We start from the raw sequence: 12442 nt of genomic DNA, 5'->3' as shown, positions 1-12442 counted from the left end.
CGTATGTACTCATATCACCAGCTTTATAATTAGTAACTTATTATAGCAGTTATACATAAAATACACACAGGAAATAAACAATTTTCTAACTATTTAATGCCAAAATGATACAAAATTACGCACTTTTATGCCCTACATACCCTCTTGTGTACTTTGCATTTTCAAGCGATCAATTGGAACTGGTCATATGTACATGCCCTTTCTTCAATTATGTTTCAAATATTATCAAACTTGTAATAATTACATTCAACAATAAATTTACCAAAGATATACTCTACTCAGCCACCAAATAAGTATGCTACTTCAAAATTTCAAGATTAACAAAGCTGTAAATTAAGCAAAACATTCAAATTTCAACTTTAATTTAGAATGCTAGCATTACTAATTTTACTGACAGCCATTCTAGACTTAAGTGTTTACTCACAGCCATCCTCTCTGCTGTAAGCCACTCTTCATCCTCAGAACTGCCATGCCGATGGGTATAGTATGACACACTGGAAATCACCTTATTAACCTCATTCAGTGCATTCATCTTCCCATTGAAAGAAGAAATTTGCAACAATCTGTAAGAGAAATTCAGTTGTAAATTGATTCTAAAAATTCATATAAGTAATTAATTCTAAGATGAATAACTTACCTAAGTATCATTTTTAACCTAAATATTTCTAAGTTTTTTACAGTTTCTTCTTGTCCAGGAACCCGTGAAGCTAAATTCTTCAATGATTTAATAATCATTGAAAGAGCATCATTTTTGGCTTCATTCTTTGCTTCTTTCTTTAGCTCTTCATCAGTTAAGTTTTCTAAAAACTGTGGAACCATTTCTATTATTGGAAGAAAGTATTTTTTCACTGTGTGAAGAGTAAGAAACTCATAGCACTGTCCAAATGGTCTGAAATAAGAAAAGAAAACCCCTGTAAATACTCGACATCATAACATCAACTTAGTAAATTCTCATAATTCATGTATTATTTTTAAAAGACCTTCTGTGTATATGTATTCACATTTGGATTAGGTATAGGCAGATGCCCTCAGAAGTCAAAGATGCTGGATTCTCCTAGAGCTAATGTTAAAGACAGTTTTGAGCTACCTGCCATAGGTACAGGGAATAAAACTCAAGTCATCTGAAAGAACAGCTACTTAAGCACTGAGCCGTCTCTCCAGCTCCAATTACTCCATTTCTGAATTGAGCCAAAATAAAAACATAAATAACATATTTAACATGTGACTTTAAGATTTTACTTACTTAATAAGGGCTGCAATTATCTGAACGTTTAATGCTGATCCACTAATAAAACGATCGTGCAGTATCTGGAATCCATTTAAAGTGCCAAATTTGTTGAGGAGATCCACTAGCCAACCCTGCAATACAATTAACAAGTTTACTGTCTTGGCATTTAGGATAAACAAAGTACTATTTAGACTGATATATTAAAGCCAATTGATGTTAAGTCATTCTTGAAAAGGCTTCAAAATAATCATAGTAATATGTGAGGCAGAAGCAATAAATAGTAAGCATGAATTGGATTAAAGGAGCGCACTTCTTATATCAGTATTACTTGTTAGACTTGTTAGACTTGTTTCTGTCTCAGCTATCACATTTTTAAGAGTATATGGCTTTCCTAAATACCTAAAAACACTTGTATGAAAAAAAATTTAAAAAGTTAAAAAGACCTTAAATAACAGATCAAAGAAAATCTAGTGTAACAACTTATGAGACAATTTTTTTTTTTGGTTTTTCGAGACAGGGTTTCTCTGATAGCCTTGGCTGTCCTGGAACTCACTCTGTAGACCAGGCTGGCCTCGAACTCAGAAATCCGCCTGCCTCTGCCTCCCAAGTGCTGGGATTAAAGGCGTGCGCCACCACGCCCGGCTCTGAGACAATTTCTTATTGTAGTTTATAAGTATTTAAATTTTCCACATAAATAATCTTGAAGCCTAAAAGTGAATTGTCAACTGAAAACTTGCATGTTGCAGGAATTAAACATCTGTCTACCATAAGCAAAGGCATGGGTTTGATAAACTACTTGCATTGCAGGACAAACAAAAAGAAAAAAATAATTAAAACAAATTATAATGTGGACTATGTGGTTGTACTAACTAGACTGTCTGGATGCTATGAATACATTTAGTTCCATTTTATTATTTTTTAAATCAACTTTGCAATTGAAAAACCTTAAGATTAACTAAAAGGTTGTAAGAGAATTAAATATATCTGAAAGGTATAAGTATTAAGACAACCTTTTTTACACCCTGACACCTATAAAAGGCCATGTTTTAAAAGCCAGTGAGGGAAGGACAATTTCTTTATCATGCTCTAAGCAAAAATAATACCTACAGCCATTATTAAAAGGGTGACTGTTAATGTTAATATTTATTTTGTTTTGGCTTTTGGAGAAAGGGTTTCTCTGTATATTCTTGGCTGTCTTGGATCTTGGCTCTATAGACCAGGAAGCCTCAAATCTCACAGAGATCCACCACCTGGCTGTGCCTCACCATGCCCAGCATATTTGTTTTAAGGACCAAATACAAAAAAATGTAATCATAATAATATAAGTTCTAAAAGAAATCTAACCTACAAATTTTAGTATGTTTACTATTTTTCTATACATTTTACTTTGCTCTTGGAAGGCCATTTCTTTCTTTTTTTTTCCTGGTTTTTCGAGACAGGGTTTCTCTGTATAGCCCAGGCAGTCCTGAAACTCATTTTGTAGACCAGGCTGGCCTCGAACTCACGCCCAGCCCTTGAAATGTTATATTAACCCAACTATGACTATCTTCAGATTGACTAAAAGATAACAGGAATTAACTATAGTTAATTAACATGGAGAAAAATGTTAAGAAGCCATAAGCACTGAACTAGAATGGTATGACTATGCAAAAAGGCTCCTAGTGCTATATTGTATATAATACTCAAAAAATAATTGGTTGTCAGATGTCAATTATTACTGCACAGAAAAACTAAATAGTAGTACAAACAATAAAATACAGCTGTGGTACAAAATGTAATGCAGAACATTTGAAAATAATAAACTAACATACTTTTGGTGATCGAGGGTCCGGAGAACGAGCAAAGAGTTCATCTTCAGGCAACTGGACACTTGAGGACACTGACTCGCAGGGACGTGTACCATTGTAGATATGGAATTTGCAATGAGGATTTAAGGCCATGGCAAGAAGTTCTAGAAGTGGAAACCAGTCTTGGGCTAACTTAGCCACACATAGCTCCACCAGGCGATGAGTATTGTTAATAATACATCTCTGTTATATATGAGAGAAAGGTAATTAAGAATATGAAAACTTGGAAATTTCAAACAGATGTAACTCTAATTACTATTAATATTAAATGAGCTCCTTGTTTTTTATACTGATAGATAATAGTTGATTCACTAGTACTATGACCAAATTAATTTGCTTTCAAAAAGATACTTGCTTAAAAATGTAGTAGGTACTATGATTTGCCAAATTCTGCTGTTATCTTCAGACAAGATACAAATTCCCATTTTTCTAAAATTGAAATAATATATCAGTTACCCCAGATAGAAGACTATACTGCCAAGCTCTAAATCTAAGAAATTATATTAAACCAGATTGTGGGACTTTTACCCCATAGTCGTAATTTAAAAACCCGTTCAGACCACAAAATGTCACCTGTTTATGACAATTTCCATACATAGAAACAGGTTTGTATCATTACAGCATATCAGTCCAAAAACAACTTCTTTTCACTGTTGAAGTAAACTCTGATTTCATCCTACAAATATCGATTACCAATTATTTGCCTTTGTCTCTTTGATATTAGGGGCCTGAGATCACGTTAAGTAGTCTTTACTTAAAAAGGAACCAACTGTAAATTGAATCAAGGCTATAGAACTGTTTAAACAGTACCTCATAATTCAAATACTTAGGAATTTTCGGTGCCCAAATTAAAATACATGCGAGTTCATTTCTCATTACTTCTATAACACTGACCTGTCTGGTGCCCCCAAATCTGTGTTTTATTTTCTCCTCCTTGGGCATTTTGCCTTTAATACATAAAATAGCAGCATATTTTATAATCGATAGCACCAGATTTTAAATAAAATGAGGTGACCTGCCTAAGGTCACAAGGCACTGAAGAACGAGGGAGAAAAATTAAACCAAGTTTTTATTTAATTTTAATTTTTTTTTTTTTTTTTGGTTTATCGAGACAGGATTTCTCTGTGTAGCCCTGGCTGTCCTGGAACTCACTCTGTAGACCAGGCTGGCCTCAAATTCAGAAATCGATGTGGCTCTGCCTCCCAAGTGCTGAGATTAAAGGCGTGCATCACCACGGCCCAGCCCAAACCATGTATTTTTAACTCTAAAATCTCATATTAATTTCAAATGTCCATGCTGCCTCCAAAGTGATGAATTATTATAAAATTACTTTATACACACACACACACACACACACACACACACACACACACACACGTTCTTCCCAAAGGATCGCTATATAATCTGCTTTTTAAAAGTCAAATGGAAAACTCACATGAATTTCAAACTTCCAGCCACTCACTGCTTCATCTGTAAGGATTTTTGTGAATGAGATCGTTAGCCCATCTCGGAAAAATCGCTGACATGCTTCACTTTTAACATCAAGGCCTAAGAAAGGGGAGAAAAAATAATTATGCTCAACTATATGATGAAAGGCATAAGTAATCAGAAACCAGAAAAACAAGATAGCAGTTGCAGAGCACATCTGGAAAAAAAAATGCTCAAAGTAAAATAACACTATTGTTATTTCAAAGTTTCTGTTATGTCAGAAAAGAAATTTAAGTCAGAATTACTATTTAAAGAAAAATTTCAGTATGTGTACATGTAATGCCCTGAGTTTCTACCATGCCGAGTGCAGGTGCTTAGGAGCTGGTATTACCTAGTGGTTGTGGGCCACCAGTCATGGGTTCTAGGAACCAAACCTGGGATTCTTCTCCAAGAGCAGCAAGCATCCATTCATCCATTAATGAACTGCTTAGCTATTTCTTCAGCCCTCCCACCCTAAATAAAATTTTAAAATAATTATGCAAAAGTACATTTAATGTGATAATATTAACAATAACTCAGGGTTGGGGATATAGCTCATTGCAAAGGCAGCTAGTCTTTTGGGGGGGGGGTTGAGATAGGGTTTCTCTGTATAGCCGACTGTCCTGGAACTCACTTTGTAGACCAGGCTGGCCTCGAACTCAGAAATCCGCCTGCCTCTGCCTCCCGAGTGCTGCGATTAAAGGCATGCGCCACCATGCCCAGCAGCAGCTAGTCTTAACATGTACAAGATCTTAGGTTTAATCATCAATGAAGTAAAAATGAATAAAAAGAGGCAGAGGCAGGTGGATCTCTGAGTTCAAGGCCAGCCTGGTCTACAAAATGAGCTCCAGGACAGCCATGGCTAGAAAGAGAAACCCCGTCTTGAAAAATCAAAAGAAAAAAAAAAGAATATAAAATTAGCTGAAAATAGTACAAATTATGACACTATATTTTAAACCCAAAAGGATGGTATCATGTGACAGAGACTCTAAGTATTTTATATCATTTTGTTCTGAAAATAAGCCTTAAATTTTACATTTCATATTTATTTTTTGAAATATTAGTTTGCAAACTATATTCTTACTATTCTCCAAATGACCAAGTACAATGAATCATTTTGTCTTCTTTCATTTTACTATTTACGCAAATCTTTCTTCTTCCAAACTAAGAACCTATTTTATCTTCTTTTTTAAAGATGCATTATTTATGTGTGTTCATGCATGCATATGGAAAGATGGGTGCTATGGAGTTCATATGTAAGTCAGAGGACCACTGTGATGTCAGTTTATTCCTTCCACCTGTAAGTGGAGTGGAGTCCAGGGGTAGAATTCAGATCATTGGGACATCTTACACCTGCATTTTTTATATCCTTGTTTCATCTCATCTGATTTTTAAAAAAGATGACAGAACCATGTGTCATCAAATACAAAGAATGTCTTTAACATCTCAATTTGTACAAAAAATATTTTATTGCAACCATACAACATGAGTGATATTTAAATTGAGCTTTATGTAAAATGGTGCCAAAAATAATTATGAGCAAGATATGCCACTGAATGTCAATGGAATACCACGGAATACATTTCAATGTCACTGAAACACCATGTTTTTATTACACAGTTAATGTTTAGACTATAATTAGCAATGTTCATTTAAATTGTGGAAAACAACAATCAACTGAATAACTTATATTATAGCTTTTCAAGATTGATAAACAAAGAACGAATAACTAATGTGAGTAAAATTCCCCTTTCCAGGAAATGCCATGAACCCAAGCAAGACATTAATTTTTTAAAGCAATTTATATTAGTTATTGTCAAAATTAACGTCTTGTCAGGCAGTGGTGGCACACACCTTTAATGCCAGCACTTGGGAGGCAGAGGCAGAGGTAGGTGGATTTCTGAGTTCAAGGCCAGCCTAGTCTACAGAGTGAGTTCTAGGATAGCCAGAGCCACACAGAGAAACCCTGTCTCAAAAAAAACCAAAACAATTCCAGTGCCTTAAAAACTGAGCACCATAGATAGCCATAGTCATCTACTAAGAATTCTACAATACCAGAAATAGATGAGAATTTAATAAAATTGCTCAATTTCAACATTAAACTTACTTCTGGACAACTGAGTACCAGATTCCTTTTATTGGGTTTTTATTATTTCTCTTAAACACAGAACCACTTTTACAAGTCTTTTTTTTTCTTTTAGAGGAAGAAAAAAATTACATTTTACATTTTTTAAATGCTAATTTTATTTAAAAAAATAAACAAAAACAAAAACCAACCCCACATTACTGGACTAGCCATATGGCTCAGCCTATAACAACCGTTTGCTTCCATGGACCTACAGGGTAGATGAAAAAGAATCATGTCTTGTAAGTTCTTGATTGTATATGTATCCCACCACCCACCACAATGAATATATAAATTTAAAAAAAAAAATCAACAAAATAGTCATCTTCATTCAAAGAATCAAAGGTTAAGAGTCATGCACCTTTGCTTCAGTTAAACTTAAGTAATTTATAGGTTTACATGTGACTTATCAAGATCAGAAATCCCTTAGGATATTCACCATCCCCTTCCCACTTCTGCAGCTGCTTAAACCTGACTGATATTTGTACTATATATTACATACATAGTATTTAATTGTAAAAACTTTTGTGTATATTATGGAATTCCCATAAGAGAAATGTTTTAAATCATTGAGTGATTGCAAATCTAAACAATGAACTCTTTGGAAATATGAATTTATATACATTTTATGTCTAGCACTCCCGAGCTCACATTCTTTTAAAAAGGACAATCCTCTATTTGTAAGCTTACTATATACTTACTTAAAACACTGTGTTTTAACAGGAAAATGAAGTTTTCAAGAATAAAGTGAAAATATATCTAGTAGCACTCATTTAGAAAAGCATGATACCGAGACATACCTTTCTTACTAAGATCAATAGCAGCTTCTAAAAGCACTTCTAATTCCCCTTTCGGCAAAACTGGAACAACCCATCGAGGCCTAGGAATTTATAAAATAAAGAGACTTAACAGTTATGCACTAAAAGAGGTACTATAGTCAGTTACTAATTTCAATTATTAACTAAAATAGCATTACATAGGAAAACATTGGTGCTGGCTAAAGTTTTTACAATTATCATCTGTTGTCTCTACAAGCAGACTTTAAAAAAATAATATAGGCTGGGTGTGGTGACACACTCCTTTAATCCTAGCACCTGGGAACCAGAGGCAGGCGGATTTCTGAGTTCGAGTCCAGCCTGGTCTACACAGTGAGTTCCAGGACAGCCAGGACTATACAGAGAAATCCTGTCTCCAAAAAAGAAAAATATATATATATAATATACAAATATATATATATATAATATACACACACTCCTATAATAAAATATCTATTAGACATCACAGAAGCCTATTATGAAAACTTCACAGGAAAGAGTTTTCAAGATTCAGATTAAAGAGGCCTTGAACTTCCGCACAAAGAATAAAACCTTCAGGAGGCTAAGACTGATTTATGCTTGATAATCAACTTTTTCTAATAACACTAGAAACAAATAACTAACCCATTATTTCTTTTTAAACATCCTTTGTCTTTTTTTCCGTCAAGTACTGTTTTCATGCAGCCTAGTATCTAATCTGCTTATTTTACCAACCACTGGACAAAACTGAAATATACCAATGCAACTTTGTTATGTCATCTGAGAACAATCAAGGACCATTTTAAATACATACTTTCAATAGTTCGTTGCATGCGATTACTATATACAGGCTGCTAGTAGAAGCATAAATGTTCTCTTAAATGTTCCTTTAAAAATGAGTCAAATGGAAGAATGTTTCATACAAGGTAAAACAAATTACAAAATTATAGTAAGATTTTCTATGTGTAGAAAAATCAATATATACATGATAGTAAACAAATATAATATGAAACATGTATTCCTGATTTTTTTTGGTACTCCTGATTTTTAAAAAAAAAACTTTGGAATATGTGAAAGTGGGAATAAAGCTAGGCATTATGAGGGAGGGGTTAGAGAAATTTATTTTATTTATTATACAACATAGTTCTATACTTCGTAACGCACACTTATTACTAAGAAAATCAGGTAATTGTTTGTTTGCATGTTTTTTTTTTCCAGACCAAGTCTATGTGGTTCTAGCTGTCCTAGAGTTCACTATGTAAACCAGGCTGGCCTTGAACTCAGAAATCTGCTTACCTCTACCCTCTAAGGGTTGAGATTAACAGTGTGGGACCCTACAACCAACTCAGTTTTATTTTAATGAAAGGATTTTTATTGCCCTGGGCGTGTATTTAATAGTCTTGACTTTAAATAAAAATACACCAAAAAGTTTAGCAAAGTACCTGTAAGAAATTGTATTTTCATTATTCTTTTAAAAATATTCTCATTTTTAATTAATTTATTTTATATGTATGGATACTGGGACCAGAAGAGGCCACCAAACTCCTGTGTTTGGAATTACAGATGACAATTAAGAGGCCACGTGGGTGCCAGGAATTGAACCCAGATCCTCTGGAAAAGCAACAAGTGCTCTTAATAGCTGAGCCATCGCTTGAGTGTCCAGTTTTTGAGTGGCCATTGTCGAACTCACACTGCCCAGTAAGGACGATGTTCAGATGGGGTTTTTTTTGATATGTTCTCATTTCTTTACAACCTTTTCTTATACTGCAGAACATCATGAAGGACAGTCTAAGAAACTCCTTATGATCTGATTTGTTTCAGGGCCACCCTAAAGTTATTAAAGTCAGTCAAGAACATGTCAATTGTAAAGAAATTTCATCAACTTTTAAAAAGGAAAACTAAATAACTAGTTGTACTTTGGAACAAACAGCTAAGGCCATAAAAGCATGTTCTTGCTCCTTTTTATTAGAGCCATCATGAACCATGGGTTGTAAAGTATTTGGCAGTGACTATAATGGGAAAAGTAAGGCAATAGGTTCCCCTTCACTGTCATTGTGTCACCCACCACACAAACAAACCTTGGTTTTAGAGATGAAACCAACTGACCTGTTGATCATATCATCTAACTTTGCCAAGTCAGTGTGTGGAAATGCAGGTTCCTCATCTTCAATCTGTGGAGGAGCATCACCTTGACCTTGCTCATCAGGAGGAGTTGCAGGGGAATTTTCATTGGACGAATCAGGTGATGAAGTCTTGATTAACAAAATAACATTATAGATGTAAGTTTCTATTAACACGCATATACAAATACTAACATATTAGCATTTTTTAAAAAAATTTTAGTAACATAAAATTCTACAAAGACATCATTGAAAGCTTATGATTTAATATGTTCTCATTTCAAAGTTTATGCTGAATTTCCAAGACAGACTAACAACCTAATGGTGACAAGAGCTAAGTTGTCAGGCAAAGACTTCAAGTGCTAGAAACACCATACTAAAAAGCTATCTGCAGTATGTAACTTTAGAAGCCTGTTTTATTTTACACAACCGACAAAACACTTTGCCTTGTGTATTCACATTCTTACAGAAAACACACACAAAAGCAACTGTAAACATATATAACAAAACCACACCAACAAATAAAACACCAGTAATGACATTTTAATAACCCCCCGTTATCTTTTTTTATGAGCTAAGTAAAAACTGGCCATGCATGCCTAAGTTTTCAATAATATTGGAACTATATCTGTCAATTATCCATTCAATATCTATTTACAGATTTATTTTAAGTGTATGAGTACACTATAGCTGTCTTCAGACACACAAGAGGGCATTGGATCCCATTACAGATGGTTGTGAGCCACCATGTGGTTGCTAGGAATTGAACTCAGGACCTCTGGAAGAGCAGTCTAACCAACCACTGAGCCATCTCGAGCCCCATCATTCAATATATTAAGTATTCAAATTCTTCAGCATTACATAAATTAAAATTAAATAAAGCATTGTCAAGTATAAATCTTCTTGTAGAAAACAGTTTTTTTTCTATAATACTAGAAATATAACAATAATAGTATAGATAATTTCTTTTAAAGCTACTGGCACACAATGCCAAAGTATAATCCAGATCCTTCTCAGATACCACATCTGAGGAATATAAATCACACTTGTTACTGGTTTTTATGTCTTTCTTTTTAATATTTATTTATTTATTACATGTAAATATTCTGTAGCTGTCTCCCGACACTCCAGAAGAGGGAGGGCATCAGGTCCCATTACAGATGGTTCTGAGCCACCATGTGGTTGCTGGGATTTGAACTCGGGACCTTCAGAAGAGCAGTCGGTGCTCTTAAGCACTGAGCCATCTCTCCAGACCGGGTTTTTATGTCTTATGACTTAGAATTGCTTCTACAGGTACAGATTTTAAAGTTAAATTTTTGATTAAGAAATTCCCTTTATGGGCCTCAGCAAGATGGCTGAGTAAGGAAGGCACTTGCTGCTGAGCCTATTGCCTTGAATTAAACACCCAGAACACACACATGGTGCAGAGAACTGACTCAATTGAGTTATTATTTCTAACTTCCCTTTAAGTAAATATACGTAAAGCTTATGAGAAACTGAGCCCTGGGCTGGAGGGATTCATTACTAAGCAGTTAAGAGAGTGTACTGTTGTTCCAGAGGAAAAGAGTCCAATTCCTGGGGACTAGGACAAAGCAGTTCAGTTCACAAGCACCTTTCATACCAGCTCCAGCGAGATCTTACACCTACTTCTGTATGCACCTACCTGCACTTATATGCACACACTAATAGACTCAAGAACACTCATACACACATTTAAAAATAATGAAAAGAAAAAAACTAAAACTAAAAAACGAAGTCCTAACTTGGGCTCTGATTAAAGCTTTGGTTGCTCCTTTGTGATCCAACAATATCGCTTGTATTTAAAACACTAACATTAAAGAATGTAGAATAACAATAAGAAACAATGAGGAATTCTAAGGTAAACAGTGATTCTTTGGGTAAGAATGTAATTTGGTTTTGTTCTTTGGTTTTAAAAATACCAGCCATCTTAACAAACACATGCCTATATAATACCTGACAGACATATAATATTAATGTCACAAATCTAAGACCTCTAAAAAAAATGAAGTAGATTTTAAAATAAAAGCCAACATATGCTTTTAATCTCAGCATTTGAGAGACAGATATATGAGTTCTAAGATTGACACCAGACTGGTTTACAAAGAATTTTTCAGGTCAGCCAAAGCTGCATAGTGAGAGAACTTGTTTCAAAATGAGTATTATGTTAGCAACTGGGATTTTTTTTCACTGAAGTCCTGCAAAGCCATAAACATTGAAAAGAGGTTAGAATCCATGCACAATGCAGGTAATAAAGCAGAAACTATTAGCTCCTGGTTTAAAAATAATCATTAGTATCCAACAGCCCTTTGACTATGCTTAAAGAAACTTAAATAGCCAAGTTCTATGACCATGTTATGTCTTAAAAATGAGAACTGTAAAAGAAAATAAATTAATAAAGTTGCCACATCTGGATGAGAGTATCCGGCTTGCTCATTTCTCTCAACTGGGAGAGGAAGGGGAGTCAGAAAGGGAAAAAAGTCTTTTTTTAAGAGTAATGATAGGGTGAGATAGCTCAGTGGGTAAGAGCACCCGACTGCTCTTCTGAAGGTTCTGAGTTCAAATCCCAGCAACCACATGGTGGCTCACAACCATCCTTAACAAGACCTGATGCCCTCTTCTGGAGTGTCTGAAGATAGCTACAGTATACTTACATATAATAAATAAATAAATCTTAAAAAAAAAAAAAAGAGTAATGATAGGAGCCGTGCATGATGGCGCACGCCTTTAATCCCAGCACTCGGGAAGCAGAGGCAGGCGGATTTCTGAGTTCGAGGCCAGCCTGGTCTACAAAGTGAGTTCCAGGACAGCCAGGGCTATACAGAGAAACCCTGTCTCGAAAA

The 12442-nt window shown here is 34.7% G+C and overlaps 1 protein-coding gene across 11 annotated transcripts in view; it reads right to left on the bottom strand.

Moving 5' to 3' along the window:
- The window catches only part of Usp9x (ubiquitin specific peptidase 9 X-linked), a 132066-nt gene that overhangs the window by 61499 nt on the left and 58125 nt on the right, over nucleotides 1–12442 (bottom strand). For all 11 annotated transcript variants that reach the window (XM_029534226.1, XM_029534228.1, XM_021187450.1 and 8 more), the window contains 7 exons: nucleotides 9568–9713; nucleotides 7468–7547; nucleotides 4511–4623; nucleotides 3040–3258; nucleotides 1244–1359; nucleotides 638–889; nucleotides 425–563 (listed from right to left, as the gene is read on the bottom strand). In XM_029534226.1, coding sequence (XP_029390086.1) covers nucleotides 425–563; nucleotides 638–889; nucleotides 1244–1359; nucleotides 3040–3258; nucleotides 4511–4623; nucleotides 7468–7547; nucleotides 9568–9713 — 1065 coding nt within the window. The remainder of the gene's footprint in view (nucleotides 1–424; nucleotides 564–637; nucleotides 890–1243; nucleotides 1360–3039; nucleotides 3259–4510; nucleotides 4624–7467; nucleotides 7548–9567; nucleotides 9714–12442) is intronic.

Source organism: Mus pahari, chromosome X (assembly GCF_900095145.1).
Source record: "Mus pahari chromosome X, PAHARI_EIJ_v1.1, whole genome shotgun sequence".
Lineage (NCBI taxonomy): Eukaryota > Metazoa > Chordata > Mammalia > Rodentia > Muridae > Mus > Mus pahari.
This window is presented reverse-complemented; position numbering and strand designations above follow the sequence as displayed.